Source organism: Eschrichtius robustus, chromosome 17 (assembly GCF_028021215.1).
Source record: "Eschrichtius robustus isolate mEscRob2 chromosome 17, mEscRob2.pri, whole genome shotgun sequence".
NCBI classification, from domain to species: Eukaryota; Metazoa; Chordata; class Mammalia; order Artiodactyla; family Eschrichtiidae; genus Eschrichtius; species Eschrichtius robustus.
The window spans coordinates 49,508,848-49,532,738 of record NC_090840.1 but is presented as its reverse complement, the minus strand read 5'-3'; the positions used below and the strand labels follow the sequence as shown (position 1 = coordinate 49,532,738).

Below are 23,891 nucleotides of genomic sequence, written 5' to 3'. Positions count from 1 at the left end.
TTGTAGATAGTCTCCATATATATATATATATGTGTGTATATATATATATATAGTCTCCATATATATAAAAGGTGTGGCTATCAATAAACATCATCACTTAGTTCATTCACTTTGTATATCTCTCTTTGTAGATCCACTTTGTAGATCACTTAGTTCATTTCCATGCAGTTCTTTCAATGAGAAGACTGATTCAGAAATGCACTGGCATTAAAAAAAAAAAAAAGCAGTAAAACTAAAAATATCAGTATAAAATATAATAACCATAGGATAATAACCATAGGAAGACTTTTTTTAAAAAGTACCTTCTTCAAGGATGGGTCGTGGGATGACAAAAGGAATCTCCTGCAGAGGTTCCATATACTTGTGGCCAGCACTAACAATTTTTATTTGAGGCAAACAGAGAACAAGTGTTCCTGGCATGCTGGTTTGTCCATGGTACCAACTTCTTACTGTTCCAGGAATGTCACCAGATACAATTGTACTTGGGGAAGGCAAGCTATCACTTGGGATGAACACACAACAAGATTGTACTTCAAGCTAGAAAAGAAAAGCAGAATCAAAATATTTGGATCAGACTAAATTTGAGAGTAAATGTATCCTCAAACATCTAATATCTTTACCAGAATACACAGGCAAGCCAAAAAAAAGAAAATGCCCCATACTTATGTCTTTATGAGTTACTTTCACTAAAGAATACAACAAACACTTGAAAAGGTATTGTTTCTTGCTATAAATTTGATCAAAAGAGCACAGTGACATGAAATGAAAACATATCTGCCTTTCCACAGTTCTTTCCAAGAAACATGATTGAGTTAGAAAATGTGCTGGCAAAAAAAGGTGAGAAAATCCTCCTTTTTTTGCAGTTCATTACATTTTGTTAACACCAGCTAAGGCCTTAGAACGGACTAGCATTTTATTACTCTTACTTTAAAAAATAAAAAACCACAAACAGCTATTTCTATGTGAATTTCTCCCTTACTTCACATACTGAAATTTAAGAAAAGAATATTTTAAATGTTCAGATTACATCTCTAGACAAACATTAAAGGAGAACATGTTTATAACATATAGTAATGAAGAAAATTCAGGAGACTTAAAAATCAGAGTGCTATTCCCTACTTTTATCATACTTCGACTTATTACCTAAATTATGATTTCATGTGAAATTTTTATGTTCCCCTATCCCCAGTGTAGTTACTTAGGTTGCCAGACCCTAACAGAGTTAAAGTAAGACTAAGCAAGACCAAATAAAAAATTGAATACATCATGAGTTTTTAATTCAAAAGCAATGTAAGTTAAAGCCTATTAGTCTTAGGTGACTCTCTTACAAGGTAATATTCTGTACCTGGTTAGTAAACTGCCCAAACAGCCTACCATACTTAAATTATTTTTAAGAAAATACAAAATAAAACCTTTAATTTTCTATAAAATATTTGGCTTACAAAGGTATTATCTAATAAAAACTAAAATTTGTTTGCTTGAAAAATGTTTGGATAGTCTAGCAACTTAAAATAACAAAGAGATCATATTTTATAAAACATAACTAAGAATAAAGTAATATTCCTTCTCTTGGGGTTAATATATTCCTTAGTGAGAGCATGATATGTAACAGCACTGGAATTCCTTGATATGATAAATAATTTGCCAGTCTTACAAATTAAGTACACTTACTCATCTTCCCTTCAATATTTCTGTGCATGGACAAACTGATGAACTCAGTGAAGAAAAATATAAGTAAAATTTTGCAAAAAAAAAAGTACATTGGTTCATGAAGTATGAGATTTTTTTAATTTTAGAATTTTATCTTGTAGCTTAGATAATTTAAGCATGTATATGGTTAAGTAGTTCATTGTCGATTTAAGATCACAACATTGTTAACTTCTGAAATAGAAGTGAATATTGTCTCAGATGTATTACATTTATGTTTTAAAATATAGAACAATGCATTAGTGATGTTAAAGTGCACAAGTTAAAGTGGTACCCTGACAGCATATTCTCCTATATTAATTATGGTTTTAAGGTCAAACAATGAAGGGTCAGTGTTTAACACTTTATGTTAGATTTTGAAAAATATTTATTTATTTATTTAATTTATTTGGCTGTGCCGGGTCTCAGTTGCGGCACGTGGGATCTTCATTGTGGCACGCGGGATCTTCATTGCAGCATGTGATATCTTTTAGTTGCGGCATACGAACTCTTAGTTGCGGCACGTGGGATCTAGTTCCCTGACCGGCAATCAAACCTGGGCCCCTTGCATTGGGAGTACGGAGGCTTAGCCACTGGACCACCAGGGAAGTCCCTGTGTTAAATATTGATGCTATGTTGAAAAACGCTTCCAACAATGTGAGATAATTAGTTTAATATGCCGCCATACACAGATTTATACATAGATGTCCTGAGAAACAAATTTAAATTGTGCCAAAATCACAATATATTCCAAATTTCCACTAATTTGGAAATAAATTATTTAATCAAATTAAAACAACCCAAGCAATGCATACAGAGTCAACAGTATGTTAGCCTGACATACATAACAACTGTAAAAAATAAACTTTCTAAAAAATGATGTATATTGTGGGGATTCTTTTAATGATAAGAACTAAAACATATACATAATCCAAATTGTTCAAACTTATTATAATGTTACATCTATTATGTATACTAAAGCTATCACATAAATCTTTTTACACTCTTAAAATAACTGTTAAACTGTATGTCTAAAATTGTGGTTTTAATGTAAAATGTTGAGTGATTTATATAAGTGAATACAAATCTGCAGCAGTAAATTTTGTATTAATGTAAGGATCTGACAATCCTAGGGAAAGAAAATGAAGTAATCTGCCAGTAAGAAGTCCTCAAACCGGGGGTCAGATCATGTTCATGGAAACCATCTGGTTGGGACCCTCTGAGCCACACCAAACACAAATGATCTTTTAAAAAAATATCCTATTCATTAATGCATCACAGCTGCACTGAGTGTTACTTCATTTTTCCATGGCAACATCCTTTCTGTTTCAAGGATCTTATTTCAGTTTTGGTAGCAACATGTTCTTTTGCCAATATTGAACACATTCATGTGTTAAAGTGAAGGGATTATTACAAATTCTTGAAGTAGAACCACCTCTATTTTGATTCCTATTAGGTCAAGAGGGCTACATATCTAAGTATCATATGCCGAGGATAAACCAATAAAGTAGAAATTATTCGGTATTATTTTAATAAATGAAATGATTGTCATGCATTTTTTCTTAAGTTCCAAGTTCCGTTTTTTCTGAAGTTTCAAGTGCTGTTTGAAAAGATATATGCCATTTGTACCCCCATCCTCCATAAGTAAGATTTGGTAAACTTTGATTTTTCTAATTTGTGTGCTCTATAACTGTGACCATAACTCAGTTAAAAAGAAGAGACTAAGACAGGTTTCATTTACACATTAACCTAATATAAGCATTTTAATTAGCCCACTGTCCATTATATGAATAACTTTATATAAATGTTTTAAAATGTCACACCATATTTTCTGCCCTTTTAAATAATGCTCCTATTTCCCAAATAACGTTTTCCTTTCTTCAAAACTTGAAACTTGGACTTCCCTCGTGGCACAGTGGTTAAGAATCCGCCTGCCTATGCAGGGGACATAGGTTCGATTTCTGGTCCGGGAAGATACCACATGCTGCGGAGCAAGTAAGCCTGTGCGCCACAACTACTGAGCCTGCGCTCTAGAGCCCGCGAGCCACAACTACTGAGCCCGCATGCCACAACTACTGAAGCCCACACACCTAGAGCCAATGCTCCACAACAAGAGAAGCCACCGCAATGAGAAGTCCGCACACCGCAACAAAGAGTAGCCCCCGCTCACCACAAGTAGAGAAAGCCCGTGCACAGCAACGAAGACCTGACGCAGCCATAAATAAATAAATAAATAAATTTACTCAAAAAAAAAAAAAACCCTTGAAACTTTAGTGATAATTATAGTTAGAAAATTTCTACAGAATGAAATGTTCTCTGCATGAATGTATTTTACTCCTCAGGAAACAGTTTCAAGTAAAAAATAAAAGTGAAGAAACATTGCAAGTTGTATTTTCATTCAATTTTTCTTTCTTTTATTCATGCATTCTTTAACATCCACCATTAACTGAGCTGGAAGTCAGGAAAACAGAGACAAAAGACATAGTCCCAGCATTTAAGAAACTTGAAACAAGAGGATTTTAAAATACTAATAGCCTTACATAATTTTCACTAGAGCATAATAAAGTCTATAATGTCAGACACTGTGCTTATTTTGTTCATGCTACAGTCTCAGTTCATAGTACAGCACCTAGCATATACTAGGTATTAAATAATTGTTAAATAAGTGAACACAATTATTTTTATTAGCACCAGATATTGATGTTAATTAAAATAATTGTTTAATGCATGTTGTTCATCATTTCATTTCACAGAGACACCTAGTAATTAATAAAATTGACTTGTCAGCCAGATGGGTTCATCTCCAGCTGTGGAACCTTTGACAAGTTATTTAGTCTCTCCATGACTTCAGTTTCTTCATCTGTAAAGGGGGGAAATCAGCTTTGATATAAAGATGTAACATATTAACTGCCACCTAAATGTTCGCTAAATAAACAAAGCCAATGAACATACACTAAATATCTACTATACACTAGATCCATATATTAGTTCTCATGGATTTATAAAAGATGTTCACAATCCTTTTATTTTAAAATGCTGTTGCTTATGGTTTAGCTATCTATGCATACAGAGGCCAACAAAGTAAGTAGTATTATATCTGCACTATGAAACATAAATAAGCTACAGCCCAAATTGTTTTCTTATTCTATAAATTCTCAATACATTATGAAAATATTTGGGATATCTTCCCATTTCGTAGAAATCTAAATATACACAATTTAGGGCATTAGTTAAAAACCTCAAAAGTGCACCTTGTCTTCTTTTCCACAGTGAGTGTTACAAATCTCCACACTTTTCCCATAGATACTTGTCAAGGGAAGACATGAAAAAAATTCCTAGATTTGTATTCCAGACTTCCTCTTTCTAACAAACTACCAGGCAACTGCTGTCACTTTCTCAATGCCTATAAATAAAAATATAGCCCTGTGTGCAAATTTTAAGTATTAAAGGAAATAATTACTTTCATAATTAATGTGATTGACAACTGATGTGTCTAGCCTGAAATGTCTTATCTCATCCTGGAGATAAGCCAGGAAGTTCACTGGACTTGAGAACATTAAGTGTATCGTGCAATAACTGCATCACTGGTCATACGCTATATATAACTTTCTGGGAGAAAAAATTCAATTGCTCTAGCTTAACTGGCTTATGTTGCTTGAGAAACTTTGACATTCTCACCAAAATCTCACAGAACGTGGAAAGTCATTCCCTAAAAGGAATAAAAGGTTATTAGCAAAAAGAAGGAGATCAGGATGCTTTGTATGGAAAATAAAGTGTCCATTACACTATACTGTCCACAGTCAGAAGACTTAAGAAACTAAATAAAAACACCCAGGAAATGCCATAGGACAGCAACATGATCTTCAATGTAAAAGACAAAAAGACTTGAGTTTGGCAAAAACCAGGGTAATGTTCTCCTTTATTAGTGAATTCTAGGCCAGAGTACTTCTATTTTGTCAATCGCTTGCCATTGCCAATTATGTGGTTCTGGAATAAAAAATGTAATAGACAGGAGCTTTGCTGATGAGCAGACGGATAAAAATTGCAGAAACAATGAGTTTATGCTAATCTGTGGTGAAAAGGACCCCCCCCCAAACCAAATTCATATTAAAAAATTGTTCAGCACTACATTTAGCACTATAAAACAATCCAATAACAATTAAGTATGCAAGTTCTTTTTCCCACTGAAAAACAAATAGGTTATCACAAATATTGTTGATGTCTTAATGCAATGTACGTCTTTCTAAAATAAGTAAAAAAGTTCATGGGCTTAGCAAATATCAACTTTGGCTCCAAAATCAACTTTCCAGAAACTCTGATTCCAAGCACATTTACTTGCTCAAACTTTCATTAAAAGAATAATCCTTAGATGGCTTTAAGTTATGATGTTTTGTTTAATCTGATGACAACTTCAGGGTTTTCTTTTTTATACTTTGGCTCATAAAACGTCTTGGACAATGGACACAACTTTTTAAAAAACTCAGTTTTAGGGCCTAGATTTTGATCACTGAATCAGAATCTAGTTTTATTTTTGAACTTTTTCAGAATATACTAACATTCGGAAATGTATAATACAGGCCTGGGACTAGGAGTGAGGCAAGCAAGGTGCCTTGATCATTTTCAAAATAATCTATACAAATACATATAATTTAGTACTCCCATAATTAAATGTTAATTTATACACAATAAGCTTAGTCAACTGAGGAACAACAGACTAAACTGTACACTTAAAAAAATGGTTAAGGTAAATGTTACATGTGTATTTAGCCAAAATAAAAAATAAAAAAAAAAGAAAGAAGGAAAAAAAAGAGCAACATCAGTATCTTTACTTATAACTAATCCATAATGACATAAAAGATTAAGTTCATTGTTCGTGATAAAGCTAATGAAGGCACTGCATCATTACAAAACAAGCAAAAGAACCAAAAGAATTACATAAGAACATTAGAATTGGAAATATCTTAAACATTACTTAATCTAGCCATTTCATATTACAGATAAACAAAGTTAAGCCCAGAGTTAACATCCAGAATCTGATAGTGCTGAACAATGGCTCCTTGAAATTCTATACATCCTTGGCTTCCTTGAACTCTCTGACCTTTCCTTCTACATTTCTGATGATTCCTTTAGGGTTTGCTTCAAGGATACTTTCTCTTATACTGACTACTTTGGAAATGGTATTTGCTTGGCCCACTGCTCTTTCAACTTAACATACTTTTCTGAATTCTCCTAGTTATAACCATCTGTAGATGATTTCCAAAATTATATTTCTTCCTTAAACTCCAGATATGAATATTCAGTCTAAGAGATACCTGGATATCTCACAGGCATTTCAAATACATGTGTAAATTCAAACTCCCAATTTGCTGCTAACCTTGAAAAGCTGCTTCTCCTATCATGTAATGGCATCACTATCTACCCAGATCAGAACCTGGAATGCCAATTAAGACTCCCTCCTTTCTCTTATTCTCCAAATCCATAAGTCACTAGGTTCTGGTGACTTTACCTTAAGTCTCTCAGGGTTTGCTGTCTAACTTTCCCTATCATCTAGCGTTTTGAAACCATTGTTTAATATACTTTATCCATTTTTTGGTTGTTTCAGGCAGCAAGATAAATCTGGTCCCTGTTACTTCATCCTGGGCAGAGGAGGATGTTCGCCAGAATATCTTATGTTGTGGAATATTCATGTGTTTACTTATTGGCTTACAAATATCATAACAATCTCATATTGCTTGGAATCTTAAATTGGAAGATTTTCCTAGAGCCGTCAAATTATCAGGTAACCTAATACTAGCTTTCTTAGTCCCTGTTACAACGACTTCTCAAAACGATATCAAAAATGGGTAATTACACTAAATTAGTCCATTTTTTTTTAATGGAATGGGTAAAGGGAATGAGGTTATTTTGGATACAATTACTTATATCATCATGAAATAATATTTAGAACCAAAGTAAACTTCAAACAGCTATATATTCTTTATAGCTATTATATTCTGGAGAATGCTATAAAGTCATCTAATTCTATAAATCAATAAATACTAATCTGAGAGAGTATCCAAATTCACCATGAACCTGGCAGAGCATGCCCTAGGTATCCTTTCAGTAAATGACATTTACCTTGACATCTCCATTTTTCTTTTGGATCATAAGAGTTTTCTAAGGGATCTAAGAGACACTCCCCACAAAATGCTTCATAGAATGGTTCTTTGCCTTTATACTGCTAGACCAACAGAACTGTTATATTTCTTTTGTCTCCTCAGCATCTAGCATGATCTATAACAAATGTTAAGTGCTGAATGTGAGAATGAATGAAAGAAAAATGGAGGGAAAGAGCATTCTATAATGTATTACTAGGCAACTAGCTGTTTTAAAAAATAAACAAGTTTATACTAGGGTACTAAAAGGTTAACATGCTTATGATCGTTAAGTAAATACTTATATTCCAACAGAAATTTTTGGGAAATACAATGTTTAACAGAAAGGATATAAGAACTTTCATAAAGTGAAGTAGGACATATTAAAGAGCAATAGGGCCTTGGAGCCAATCCTCAAATTATATTCCACCTCTTCATCAACTCCAGAGCTACATTTCTGAGGAAAGTACAAGATAATTAATATTAAAAAGACACATAAAGTCCAAGAGATCTGTTACAGTCCCACTATAGTAGAACTTCTATTTCTATATATATATATATTGCATATACATATTTCATACATATGAAATGAATACTATATAAGCTTATTTTGGTATCAAAGCAGTTTCACTAGAATAGAGGAAGAAAACTGAGCAAAAAAAGAAAGGAGCTGTGTTGCCAGGAAAAGAAAGCTGTAGATGAGAGTCAAAAGAAAGCAAATTTTTGTAGTAGCACAGACATCAAAATTTAAGAGATATGTCCATGAAAATCTATTACACACTAAATAAGTCTCAGAAAAGACACAAAGAAAACATACCTTTCCTACCACAGTTTTTGGTCCCAGTTTAATGAAATCAAAATACAACTAACTTCTGAATACAACTGGCTTAAAGTACAGTGCTAACGAAAAAAATGACATGTAAGGTAAAGTGCTAGAAAGAGATCTAATAATATTTGGATTATTCCTTTCTTCCATGAAATATTATTTGTGTCAAACTATAATTTAGAACCTCAGATTGAATTATAATCAGATGAGTTCACTGTTATTTATATAATAATTATAGTAGAAATATGTGCTCAAACTAGTTACTCGTCTTCTTAACTTACTAATCACTTTAGCATTTACATTTATTGACTACTAAATACACCATAGATTACTCTCTCTAGAAGATTACAAAATAATACATAACAAGAGGATGGGTATTACTCATCAGGGAAAAAACATTTATTTTATTGGTGATTTAAATAGTAGAAACAGAATGTGTTAAAACAGTGCAATTAGAGGACCACATAAAGGTCAGTAAGGCATTATGTAGAAACACAAGAAATAAGAAAGACTTCTTAAGTTTATTTTTTTATGACCACAGACTGGAGTAAGCTAAGAATGCAGATTGAGGTTGACCAAATTGAGAAAAAGAATAAAACTGAGATAAGGTTGCCCATGTACCATCCTCATTCCCATCAGTAATATATGTCCCTTGAGATTAAAGATCTTATCATAAGAGAAGCTACATATAATTAAGTGAATAAATATAAATAGCTACCAGGAGCAAAACCACACATGGTCTAGTTAGCTCTATCATGTGGCATGGGTAAATGTCTATACAAGGACTTAGTGATATACAATGGAAGAGATCATAAGGAGATAGTCTTTATTATAGATTAAAGAAAGTAACATTGAATATAAATGTTCAGCAATATCTTAAGAACACTGTCTGTTTTCTGCTTCTACAATCAATCTCAAACAATGTAAAGGCACTAAATGTTTCCTGCATTCATGTTGTCTCACCTTCCTATCTCACGCCACCAATGCATCAAAGGAACCTCTAGAGGAGGAACACAGGTAAGTCAACACGAGGAGTTATTAGGATAATATTAACAGCAAAGGCCTCATGCTGGCAGAGATTGCTAAGACATAGCTGATGTCTGTGAAAAAGTCAACAACAAAAGAATGACAAAAACACTTTCTCTCTCCCCCCTCTTCTCTTAATTTTATATAAGCAGCATGCTCAGAAAAGAGAGGCTGTAAAAGATTGTCAAAACCCAGGTTACTGGCTCTTGTATTAAATAGTATTTCAAATACAGATGACCCTTGAACAAAACAAGGATTAGGGTCACTGAACCCTCGCAGCAGAAAATCCAGATATAACTTTACAGTCCACCCTTTGTATTCACTGTTCTGAATCCACGGGTTCAACCAACCACGGACCATGTAGTACTGAAGTATTGAAAAAAATCCACATATAAGTGGATCTGCACTGTTCAAACCCATGTTGTTCAAGGATCAACTGTAATCATATTTACATGATGATATTAGGGAACTGGAGATGTTTTTAGATATATTTCTAAAAAGTGATTTAATAAGGTTTTGTTATAGTAATCAGACTATATTATAGCTATGCATAGGTGTTTGTATCACTTTTCTATACTGCATAACAAATTACCACAAATGTAGCAGCTAAAAACAGCACATATTTGTTATCTTGCAGTTTAGGTGGGTGAAGCATCCTGGTTTAATTTTAGAGATCATCTACCTTGTTCTTTCTTGTTCATAAGGTGGGAGCAACATTCTTTTGCAATTTTCTACATCTTAAACAGAAATGAAAGGCCCCAGTACTTAGATATTACTGTCTGGTACACATAAAATTCTATAAAGATGCCTCTGTTATCAGTCTTTCATATCTCATTTCAAAGAGGAAAAAAAATCTACACAAAAACTGAAAAACTGTTGAGTTACCCTTACCTAATTCCTACGAAATGAGATAAGCATTTAATTGTGTATTTTCATCAGTTAAAACATGATCTGGAAGAAGTGTAATTCAGTAAGATTAAATTATGTGTACTTAAAAGTGAAAATAAGTGAGAAGAAAATTTAATAACAATAAAATAGATAGTTACAATTTTCATATTTGGTTTGTAATTACGTAGGAAAAATAATTAGATAACCCTTTCATTTTAATTCCAACTAAGTTTTTTATTTCAGTACTGAGATAAGAATGTTATTGGTATATTGACCATTTAAAATATTTCAAATAATGCTTAAAAGAAACAAAAAGTAAAATGAATTATTTTTTTTAATTCAAATAACATTTCAAAATTTGTGTAATTTTATAACTTTATCAGGAAGAGCATGTGTTTCATATCATTTTATTAATAATATGCAAAGTGCACCAATAGTTTTCATTTAAATTATGAAAATGAGATGGTATACATGAGTGTCACCAGTGAGAAAATTTTTACCAATATTAAAGGTATTAAAAATTAAAAGGAATCATAAAAATTAAAACCATGATATCCTAACTTTCATTTTACCTGCAGTGTGAGACCCTTTACTGCATTCCATACTACTCCAATAAACTCTTTCATTCTTTCTTCAGGACTTCTACAGCCTTCAGCTATATTCAGCATGGCTTTCACAGGAACTGACAATGGTCTGGATTCTAAGAATAAGAATAGCTAGAGTTATTTAACATAAATGTACCTTATAGTTTCACATAAACATACAGAAAATACTTCCAATATTATTTCTTTCCTTGTTTAAAATTAAAACTTCTATATGAGATTATAAAATATCATATTAGATCATTTTATCTTAAAGAATTACTGATTTTTACAATTATTCAATACCAAGCAAACCTAATCTGTTAAAACTCAAGAGAGTGTTGATGGCTCTTGTCAGGGATTGATAATTGGGAGGTAGGTTTGTGGAGCAATGGTAATGTTCTATTTTTTTAATACATGGATGTGTTTACATTGTGAAAATTTATTAAACTGTAACCTAACAATCTGTTCGTTTCTCAGCATGAAGTTAATACATCAATAAAAATCTTACTTGATGAAAAAGAAAATTCAACTACAAAGCACTTGCTTCATCCAAAATTGATACAAAATGTATCTTCCTGTATATGAATTTTCCTGATAACAAAAGCTTACTCATAGTATCTCTCCATTTTTTTTCTTTTTTTCTTTTTTTTTGATGGTAACCAAAAGAAGCATTGATCACATAAAAGGCAGTTATATGTTATGAAAAATTTTGTTCATCTAAAATAAAGAACTTAGAGAACTTTGACAATTTTTATAATGTAAATTTCAGAAGTTAAATAATTATTTATAACAATATATTACATCTGGACAGATCCATATGTATTTATATATTTTAAGTTAATGCAAACATATAATTTATAGGTGCTATTTTAAATACCATAAAATAAATAAATCAGATCTTGCTTTTCAAGACTTTTACTAAGTTAAGTTTGATGATCATAGGACGGTCTCCAAAGTAACTGCTACCATATCACCACTATGAGAATGACAATTGCTGTATCTAGGCATACTTTCCCCCTCCTCTCAATTTGGGTCACATATTTGCAGATTTACAATATCTTAACGGCATGGAGCATAAACCTTTTATTCTCATAATCCCACAGTCTACCACATTATACATATTAGAAATTCAAAAAATGTTTGTTTAAAAGAAACAAAAACAGTTTGAGAGAGACCCATGGAGCTGGAAGCAGAGCATTCTAGGCAGATGGAACAACAATGTGAAGGCCCAGGATGGGAGTGTACTTAGGATTTTCAAGCAACAGTATAAAAGCAAGGATGGCTAGAACAGAGTAAGAGAGAAGTGGGAGACAAGGTCAGAGCTATCAACAGAGACCAAACCATACAGGGCTTACATAGGCCATGGTAAGGAGGCTGGGTTTACTTTGAGGGAGCCAGAATATGAAGATGGATTCTAAATACATTCATGAAATTAATGGACATATTTTGAGAGAATTTCTCTAGCTACCGTGCAGAAAACTGTCTACATAGATCAAGTATTAAAACAGGAAGACAAGTCGTGAGACATGGTAGTAGCAATGGAGGTAGGAAGAAACAGTGAATTCCTGTATCCATTTCCAAGATACAGCCAACACGATTTACTGATGGACTAGAAGTTCAGTAAGAGAGAAAAGCAAACCAAGGACGCCGCCAAGGCTGTACATCTGATCAAACGGAAGAATGGAGCTGCACGGGAGGAGAATCAAGAGGAAAAGAAATTTAGTTTTAGAACGGTCATGTTGAGGTTTTCATTACATGTTCAGATGAAGATATCCAAGTAGCATGTGGATAAACAACAACAAAAAATGGAAAAGAATATGAACAGATAATTCATAGAAAAATATAATTTAGCCAATAAACTTATTAAGAGAAGCTCAACTTTGCTAACAATGAAAAATTAAGGCAACAAACAGATATCCTTTTCAACTGTCATTTGGCAAACATTTTAAAGAGTTAGTTTGTATTTTTAAAAATCTGACATTATCTAAGCTCCTTGTTAGAATGTTTCGTATACAGGGAATATAAATAAGTATAGTCCACAGAGTGGAATTACAAGACAGGACATTTTGTATTTATCAAAATTTAAACATGCAAGTTTTTATAAAAAATAATCTCATTTCTAAGACCCTATGCTACAGAAATACTAAAACATATGAGACATGCATACCAACAATTTATAAAAATGTTTAGTATCAGCAGTATTATTTGAAATAGCGAAACAGAGGGAGGGAGGGAGGGGTAAGGGGAGAAAGAAAGTGCTAAGCAACTTATCTGTCCATCAAAAAGGAAATGGTTAAATTAACTTTGAAATACCTGTCATAAGGATGGTAATTCAATCAATTAAAAATGAGGAACAGTTAAACATATGACAGAAATCATATTTTTGATATCTTATGAAGTGAAAAAAAAAATATATATATATATATATATGTGTGTAGTATAATCCAAATATGTTTTTAAAACAGTATGTGAGTTTGAGCATGTATTTGTCTATCTCATACATAGAAAGAGTTATAGAAGGGTAAAATACAAACCCTTGACAGAGGTTACCTCTGAGGACAGTATAAAATGGAATTGATGAGGGGTAAGGGGGAGGAGGTGTTTAACTTTTCACTGTATATTTCAGAATTAATGTTTTACAACAATGAATTACCTATTATAATTTTTAAAATAAAACACACTTTAATTTACTTTCCATTTACTTGGACTTCATTGTTATTCTTTTATATTTTAGCAGTTATGAGAAGAAAATGGCTACATAAACTTATTACAGAACTCTGCCAATTTAACTAACTAATTTAAATGTAGATCAACCACATAAAAGCCACAGCTGTTTAGAGAAGCTTTATTCATAATCGCCAAAACTTGGAAGCAACCAAGATGTCCTTCAGTAGGTGAACTGCTAGAAAAAATGTGGTACATCTAGAAAATGGAGTATTACACATCACTTAATAGAAATGAGCCATAAAAACACATGGAGGAAAGTTAAATGCATATTACTAAGTGAAAGAAGCCCATCTGAAAAGGCTGCATACTGTATGATTCCAAATATATGACATTCTGGAAAAGGCAAAACTATGGAGACAATAGTTAGGAAGGACAGAGGAGCAACAACAGGCAGAGCACAGAGAATTTTTAGGGCAGTGAAACTACTCTGTATGTCACTAGGACGGAGGGTACATGTTATTATACATTTGTCCAAACTGAAGGAACGTATAACACCATGAGTGAACCCTAATGAAAACTATGGACTTTGGGTGATAATGATGGATCAATATAAATTCATCAACTATAACAATGTACCACCTTGGTGGGGGATTTTGATAATGAGGGTGACTATGCATGTGTAGGGGCAGGGAATATGTGAGAAATCTCTGAACCTTCCCCTCAATTTAAATGTGAGCCTAAAACTGCTCTAGAAAATAAATTCTATAAATATATATTTTTTAAATGCAGACAAAATTTTTGTTTATTATTGGTTGCGTCGGGTCTTCATTGCAGCACGCGGGGTCTTCATTGAGGCATGAGGGCTTCTCTCTAGTTGTGGTATCAGGGTTTTCTCTCTCTAGTTGTGGCGCGTGGGGTCCAGAGAGTGTGGGCTCTGTAGTTTTCGGCACGTGGGACCTTCGCTGAGGCGCACGAGCTCAGTAGCTGCAGGATGCGGGCTTAGTTGCCCCGCGGCATGTGGGATCTTAGTTCTCTGACCAGGGATCGAACCCACATCCCCTACATTGGAAGGCGGATTCTTTACCACTGGACCACCAGGGGAGTCCCAAGACCAAATTTTAAAACTCTTTGAAACCATGGATACCAAAGGTTTCCACAAAAGTTGCTTATGGTCAAATTTTAAAATCTACTGATACAGAATATTAGTGTTGTATAAATAATGTTATCACAGTCTGAAAATAAGTCCATCTAATAAATGATAATATTATCAAGCAGATGGGGCACCATTACCTGATTGCTAAGTAATATTTCAAGTCACTATTAACCAAAAAAGCCACACGTTTATTGTAAATGCTGAATTTGCTGATAGAATGATTTAAGAAGTTAAAGGAGGTGCTGAAATCTATATGTGGCTTAAAAGTGCTTTCCAAAAAGCAATGAAAAACACAGTCAGTTTAAAATTCTCATTAAATAGCATGATCTGGCCATTAGAAGTGTAAAAGCACACTATTTTGGATATACTAATTTTCTTTTTTTTAAACATCTTTATTGGAGTATAATTGCTTTACAATGGTGTTTTAGTTTCTGCTTTATAACAAAGTGAATTAGTTATGCATATACATATATCCCCATATCTCCTCCCTCTTGCATCTCCCTCCTACCCTCCCTATCCCACCCCTCTAGGTGGTCACAAAGCACCAAGCTGATCTCCCTGTGCTATGCGGCTGCTTCCCACTAGCTCTCTATTTTACATTTGGTAGTGTATATATGTCCATGTCACTCTCTCACTTCGTCCCAGCTTACCCTTCCCCCTCCCCGTGTCCTCAAGCCCATTCTCTGCGTCTGCATCTTTATTCCTGTCCTGCCCCTAGGTTCTTCAGAACCATTTTTTTTTTCTTAGATTCCTGGATATACTAATTTTCAATCCATCATATTATCTAAAAGACAATAGGAAGACAAGTTTGTTTTTTAAAAAGAGAAAAATTTTTTTTCTGTAATCATGTATATTTCACAGGTAGCACATGTATACTCCATAAAACTGCCAATCTTGAGCCATACTTTATTTAACCGAAACTTCTGTAACATCTACTACATGCCAGGGACTGCTATAAGCGCTTTACAAATATTCACCAATTTAAACCTCATAACAACTCCATGAGGAAGACACTATTATTTACTCTTATTATCACCATTTTCAGATAAGGAAACTGATCACAGAGAGGTTAAGTAACCTATCCTAAGTCACCCAGCTGATAAGCGGCAAAACAGTAATAAGAAACTAAGCAGTCTAATTCCAAAGTCCAGGCTTTTTAACTACTATGCTATGATACCTCTTCTGTTTTTTCATACCTTGTGCAATGGCTTCCATTTCTACCAAATACATAATAAATGTATATTTCTACTAAGGATCTTGGTACTGCAAATAGTTCAGAAAATATATTTGTTCATTCTCACTGGAGCTATATAAACCCTACATTTAAGATTGTACTCTGATATCCATTACACTTCTTGTTTTCAACAATAAATAAGGTAATTTTGAGACCCAGACTTTACTGGTTAAAATAATCACTTCTTAGGCATGTATCATCCAACTTGGTACAATATTATTCCTTCATTTCTATGCCATGCAAAAAGTACCACACTTAAAGTCAACTTATGGTTTCAGCTGTGCCATTTGCCATATGGCTTTGGGAAAGCAATTTAATCTAAGTGTCAGAAGTTAATAATAATTATGTCCAATGTCAAGAATACTGTTCACGTTAAATGTTGTAATGTATGTTAAAAAGTTCATTAAAGTACTTTAAATACAGAGAATAATGATGATTAAAAATTAATTGATTATAAGATATAGAAAAGAACTTGAAGGTTACCAGATCTGAAACAAAATGACTTCTTTTCTATCACAATCAACCTATTGTTTTAGTTCTACCTTAAATGCCATTTCCTGAGAAATGGTCGCTGAATTCCCCAAATTAGATTTGGCCCTTCCTCTATAATCTCATAATTTCCCAAAGTACTTAGCACAGAGCTAAGAACACTGAAAGAACTCAAAGTTATACTTACTGATTATCTGACTAAAGATAAAAATTTACCTCAATATCTCAGGTTGTACCTGGACTATTATCATAGTTAAATATTTTTAAATATACGTAAATTTCTGATGTAGCAGGAATATCCTGAAAGACTATGTGTACCAATCTGAAGTGTACCACAAGCTGCTACCTTCTCCCAAATATTCAATAAATATCCCTGGGAAATCTGGGAACAGATTTGAAAAGTTACAGGACGTCAATTTAAATCAATTAAAGGACAGAAGGTAAATAATGTTAAGGAACGTGATTATTAAGCCCCTAAATAAAAATAACAAAAGAAAAACAATTTATTCATTCATGCAACAATTATTTACTGTTTGCTCAATGCCAGAAAAGCTGTTAGATTCTGGGAATACAAAAGTATATTAGTCAAATACAGCCCTTGACATACACTCTGGATGAAGAGACAGAAAACAAAAGAAGGGAAAACTATGATGAACATTATGAGGACAGAAAAGAGGTGCTATGGTAGGGTATCTCTGAGGAGTGGCACAGACCTATTTTAGAAAGACTGAAAAGGAAAGCTTCCTTTACTGAGAGGATAACATTTAAATAAAAACTCAGAGTATCAGAGTATGAAAAGTACATAGTTATGAAAAGAGCAATGGAAACAGAGACAGAATATGCAAAAGATCCCAAGCAAGAAAAAGCATGCAGTGTTTGAAGGAATGAAAGAGGATCAATGTAACAAAATATGACAAAAGATGGAATGGAAGAACCCAACAGAGACTAGGTCAGGTCAAACTATGTAAGCCTTGGTAAGGAGTTTGGATTTTATCTTAAGTGCAATAGGAAGTCACAAAAGCATTTCAAGTAGGGAATAAAATGATCCAATTTAGATTTTTAATAACATGACTCTTGCTGTCATCTAGACAATTGATGATGAGATGATCTGGAAACAACACCCGTGAGACTAATTAGGACACCACACTTTATTGTGTATAAATTATACAGTTCTGACTAGGGAAGCAACATACAAACAGATTGAAACAAAAAGACTCAAGATATAACTTGGAGGCAGAAGGGACAGGAGGAGGAGACACTAAGGATGAGTCCTGGGTTTCGGCCTTGAGCAACGTGGTCAACAGTGGTAGGGGAAGGTACAGAGTTGTACAGATTTGATACATGTTAGGCTTTAGGGGCCTGTAAGATACACAGAGATGTCTAGGCAACTGAATGTGAGACACCATTAAAAAAAGAAGAAGAAAAGAAGAAAAAATAAATAAAAGACTGGTATAATAAAGCAAGCCAGTTAAAACAGATGTAAAATAGAAAGATCATCAGTGTGAAATACATGTTATTATGTAGGCATGAATGGAAATACTGGGTTTTAAGGCAGCTTTAGGATGATTAAGATCAAATAAAGAAAAGAAAAAATAAAATTACACTGCAGTGTCAAAAACTAATAGCTAAAATAAGCTTCACCTTGCTTGAACCCTATAGCTTTCCTTTTAAAATGCAAACATAAAAAAATGTCATCTTTACTTTTTACCTGAATTGTATTTTACCACTTTATAGAACTTTCACATATCTTACTTTATTTAAGTCTTATAACAAGACTTAAATCTGTGAGATAGTTGGGTATACTTATTACTATTTTATAAATGAATAAAAAATGTGGCTGTCTGAGGTTAGCTTGAAAAGGGAGAGGAACTGGGTCAAAAACTGGTTTTTTTGGTCACTAATCTACTGGTTTTTCTACTATACCTTCTTAATTCTCGATCTATATTTTACACTGATCATGATTTTTGGCAACTCTATTTGGCAATATAAAATTAAATAACGTGAAGAAAAAGTGACCTTTACATAGTAATTCTATTTTTAAATTTGTGGAGTTTGGATAATATATAAACCTTTAAGCAAATTGCCATAGAAACTGCAATAATGCCCCGATACTTTTCATCAAAATACAAACTACATTTGATACTATCACTCCTGAAAGCCCCTTGGGAAATAATGGCTTTTGGATTCTGCAAGTCAGCGTGACATGGCATGCAAAATTGCATCTCATGCCGAGCCAACCAGGAAAATATATGTCATCACTATGTGACATTCAGAATTTCATCTGGAAACTATAATCTTGTTCTGACTGCAAAAAGGGAGGCGGGGGGAGAAGACTGCATACAAAACAATTTGGTTGAACTTTTGCTGAATTCTTGCCAGTTTGTGTAAAAACTAGAATAACTTACTTATTTCCAAAGAAGAACTTTATATTGGAAAACCTTTCTATGCACTTATTAACATCACAATATGTTCTCAAAGAAAATTAAAATTAACTGACAGGTTTTAGATTGTGTTATGATAACTAATGATCTGTTAAAAAATTATTTATAATGAAACAAAGTTGCAAAATTAATAAATTGTACAAAGCAGAACTGTATTTTCAAAACTGTATATAACAAAACACCTCCTAATTCCTTTTCCCCAATTGAATAAACTCTAGGTTGAGAAACAAAACAAATGAAAACCTGTCATAAAGTCTGCAATCTTACGCATTCCATGTCGTTCTAAATTCTTTTTCACCCTGCCCTCCATTCATGTGTGCAATACCTTCATAATCCATTTACCTTATTCCTATCGAAACAGAAATGCGTGAAGGTGAGTTAGTCTAAGTGTTATATAATCAACATTTTGTGTTTTAAAGCTGCTGTGACTACCTATAAAATGAAAAATTAGTAGACATGAATTGGGATAGCTGACTGACTCTCAAAAATTATCCCCAGGAACCATGTTTCTGCTATCCTTACATATTCTGGTATCATATCTCATGCCCCTGAACACAGAGGTGGACACATGGCCCAACCTGGCTACCACTGGGCAAATCATAATGCCTAACCTCCTTGGCCACAGTGATTGTCCAAGATGTATGCACATGAGCCATGACAGGCCAAACAAAAACCACTTCGAGTATTTTTTCAACAAATACTGGACCAGATCACTATCTATCTGATCAGAGAGAGTTAAGTACATGAGTCCAGAGGTACCACAGCCATGTACACTGCTAGGTCAAAGAAAAAATATGTTCAGTAAGAGAAAGAGAAGCCAACATGAAAAGACAAGAGTTCTCATGGTGTGGAGTCTGATTCTAAGTGATTCCAAAGAAAAGATTTATACTGTATTTGCCTTTCTTACCATTTTGGTTATCAGAATCAATAAATATCCCCCCCCCCTTTTTTTTTTTTACTTAAAATCATTTGAATACAGTTTTTGTCTCTTGCTATCACAGAGCCCTTTCTAATTTAGAAATGTGTCTTCTCTTGTAAAGGAATCACCTATTAGGAGAAAACCAGGCAATGTTAGTAGTTGCACCTGCCCAGCCCTTGTAGTATCATTACACAGCCTGCATAGGCTCCAAAGTGCCACAAAATGCTTTAAGAGTATCATGGGGCTTACTTCCTCAAGAACCATTCACCTTCATGCTCTGCCTAGCTCACCTGGTTCTCACTTCTTCCATTACCACATTTACTGGTCATTATCCCAGTGCCTTTCTGCCTAAGCCTGCATATTTGGAGATGCTAATGATGTTTTTACTCCTCTAATCTATTCTCCACCCCAGAAGATTTCCTGAACTACATTAGCCAATACTTTACACTAGCCAATACTTTTCTCAGTTCAACTTGGCTCCCTGGGACCCTCCCACCTGGGACCCATATGACAGACTTTCTCTAGGTTTTGCTAAACTTCCAGATAATAGGATCCCAATATAGCAGTGTCCTCCAAAAATGTGGTGCACAAAACTATGAGACCATCCATTTCTCTAGGGGACAAATATGAGAATATTTATTCATATTTACTTTTATCTAAAAATGAGAAAGACATACAGTTAATATCTAGTAAAGTAGAATAACAATGAGGCTCTTCCCCATGTCAGAAGGAAACACATAATACTACATTAAATATACTGAAGGAGGAGTAGATGTTCAATAACAGGAAGGAACTGGCAGGGGCCCTTCTCTCTTTGTTTTCAGTTAACTGTGGCATATTACAATTTACATATATACAGTTAATCAAATTTATAAATTTTGTTATCTACATTTAACTAAATTATATTATGTACCTTTAACTAAATTAATCCTCATAATTTGGATATATACTTTTAAAAGATTCCTGTAAAACACACATGGCCAAACATACAAATTAAAGATACCACTAACTAAAAAATAATAATACATAAAGATGCCACTAACTTATTTAAAAGAAAAAGGCAACATCTTTCCATTAAAGATGGAAAGAATACCTTATTTATATAAGAAAGATGGAAACGCACTAGACAGTTTCAAAATGGATGAGAATGAAAAATAAGCGTCCCGAGTGCATCAATGATGCCATTTCCCCTCTTGGATCGATGAATCTCAGCGAGGTGGCTTTTCAATTATGTCAGCCATTAAAATTAACTATTGAAATAAACTGAATTAAGAATTAAATCTTTAAGTTGTTATTATAACAGAGTATTAAACTAAAGTTTAATACTCTGTTATAATTAAAGTATTAAACTTTTTAGGGCTTCCCTGGTGGTGCAGTGGTTGAGAATCCGCCTGCCAATGCAGGGGACATGGGTTCGAGCCCTGGTCTGGGAAGATCCCACATGCTGCGGAGCATCTGGGCCCGTGAGCCACAATTACTGAGCCTGCGCGTCTGGAGCCTGTGCTCCGCAACAAGAGAGGCCTCGATAGTGAGAGGCCCGCACACCGTGATGAAGAGTGGCCCCCGCTCGCCGCAGCTAGAGAAAGCCCTTGCACAGAAGTGAAGACCCAACACAGCCAAAAATAAATAAACAAATTTATATATTAAAAAAAAAAAGTATTAAACTTTTTAAATGAAGCACAATACTACTACTCTCACTACAATATTATTGATGTATTATTAAAATTCTATCAGAATAATAAGATTTAAACTTTAAAATTAAAATTTTCTTACATGCTCTATATTAATATAGTGATACACACATTTAGTGTATAAATCAATAAATGATATACTACGGATGCTTACTTGAAATTTTTTACCTATAGGAAAGTACTGAGAAAAAAAGTTTGAAGACTAATACTCTAAAGATAAACTACTTTCAAATAGTCTGTGTTCTCTGTACTTGTTTTAATTCATTCTCTTACTATTGTAATGCTTTTAACAAAATGTGAGCCTGTCTCAGCTGTGTTCAAGGAAACCAAAAAGAGTAGTTTTGTTCGTTTTTTCTACTTTGTTTTGTTTTGATCCAGGCTTGGGCTAGGACATTTAAAAAGGAAAGAAGTAAGGCAGTGAGGACAGTAATCACAGTAAAATAACTCCAACATGATGTAGAATTTAAAAGTAACTTCTCAGCATTAAAATAATTTACCTTCTAAAGCTAACTCCTCTGACAAAATTCAGTGGAGTCTATATTCTACTTTCAAAGTAACAATGAGAATAGAACTTGAACATATTAAAAGAAACCATACATAAATAAATCTCCTGTTTTACTGTCCTAGAGAAATAAAAAAGGAACCAAGGAGGTAAGGGAACAAGTATTTTTTTAAATTAAATATGAAATAATCACTGGTCTAATTCTCGACAATTGAGGTTTCAAGAAGGTAAGACATTATGCGTATGCTATACAAACTGTAGTACATTTAAATATAAAAATTAATAAACCTAGTTTGCTTAACAAACTGAACACATTCTTGGAATAAACCAGCAGACACTATAAGCATTCTGCTGCACACAGTAGGAGGCACATTAAAAAAAGTATAAGTTACATTTCTTTCTGAGCTGATGATTTACTTGAGGACTCAAATGAACACTACCAATGCAACAAGTTCAGGTATGTAGTAGGGCCAAGTGAGTGGTGCAATTATCAGATATGTCCATAAAAGATGATCATCAAGTGATCAAGGGATGTTTCGTGAAACATCAAAAAATCAAGTGTTAAGAAATTCTAGTCTATGGTTACAACCAAAAATATCAAATGATCACCCAGCATCTATTGGAATCCTTTAGGAGAGTAAGCTTAGAAATCATATCAGATTATAAACTCTGTGTATACCCCAGAATAGCGCAGAAACAACTTACAAAATAATTTGAAAATTACATAGAATGTTAAAATCTGCAGACTGCTAAAACTTTTTCCCATAAATATTAGGTTTAGAAATAAAAATAAATTTTCTTACAAAGTAAAAAAGGGAAAATAGCAATTTAATAAACCTATATTTTCATTAAGTTCTCTGATTACTTTCTGAATAATATTTTTATTTATTTATTTATTTTTACATCTTTATTAGAGTATAATTGCTTTACAATGGCATATTAGTTTCTGCTTTATAACAAAGTGAATCAGTTATACATATACATATATCCCCATATCTCCTCCTTCTTCATCTCCCTCCCACCCTCCTTATTACACCCCTCTAGGTGGTCACAAAGCACAGAGCTGATCTCCCTGTGCTATGCGGCTGCTTCCCACTAGCTCTCTATTTTACATTTGGTAGTGTTTATATGTCCATGCCACTCTCTCACCTCGTCCCAGCTTACCCTTCCCCCTCGCCGTGTCCTCAAGTCCATCCTCTGTGTCTCATCTTTATTCCTGTCCTGCCCCTAGGTTCTTCAGAACCATTTCGTTTTTTCTTTTTTAGATTCCATATATATGTGTTAGCACATGGTATTTGTTTTACTCTTTCTGAATTACTTCACTCTGTATGACAGACTCTAGGTCCATCCACCTCACTACAAATAACTCAATTTCGTTTCTTTTTATGGCTGAGTAATATTCCATTGTATATATGTGCCACATCCTCTTTAACCATTCAACTGTCGATGGACACTTAGGTTGCTTCCACGTCTCCTAGCTATTGTAAATAGTGCTGCAATGAAACTGTGGTACATGACTCTTTCTGAATTATGGTTTTCTCAGGGTATATGCTCAGTACTGGGATTGCTGGGTCATATGGTAGTTCTATTTTTACTTTTTTAGTAACCTCCATACTGTTCTCCACTGTGGATGTTTCAATTTACATTCCCA

At 33.6% G+C, this 23,891-nt stretch overlaps 1 protein-coding gene across 7 annotated transcripts in view; it reads right to left on the bottom strand.

Annotated features, from left to right (window-relative positions):
• VPS13B (vacuolar protein sorting 13 homolog B) overlaps positions 1–23,891 on the bottom strand; it is a 765,002-nt gene that overhangs the window by 411,025 nt on the left and 330,086 nt on the right. For all 7 annotated transcript variants that reach the window (XM_068526231.1, XM_068526229.1, XM_068526230.1 and 4 more), the window contains exons 22-23: positions 11,133–11,260; positions 303–537 (exon numbers count right to left, since the gene is read on the bottom strand). In XM_068526231.1, coding sequence (XP_068382332.1) covers positions 303–537; positions 11,133–11,260 — 363 coding nt within the window. The remainder of the gene's footprint in view (positions 1–302; positions 538–11,132; positions 11,261–23,891) is intronic.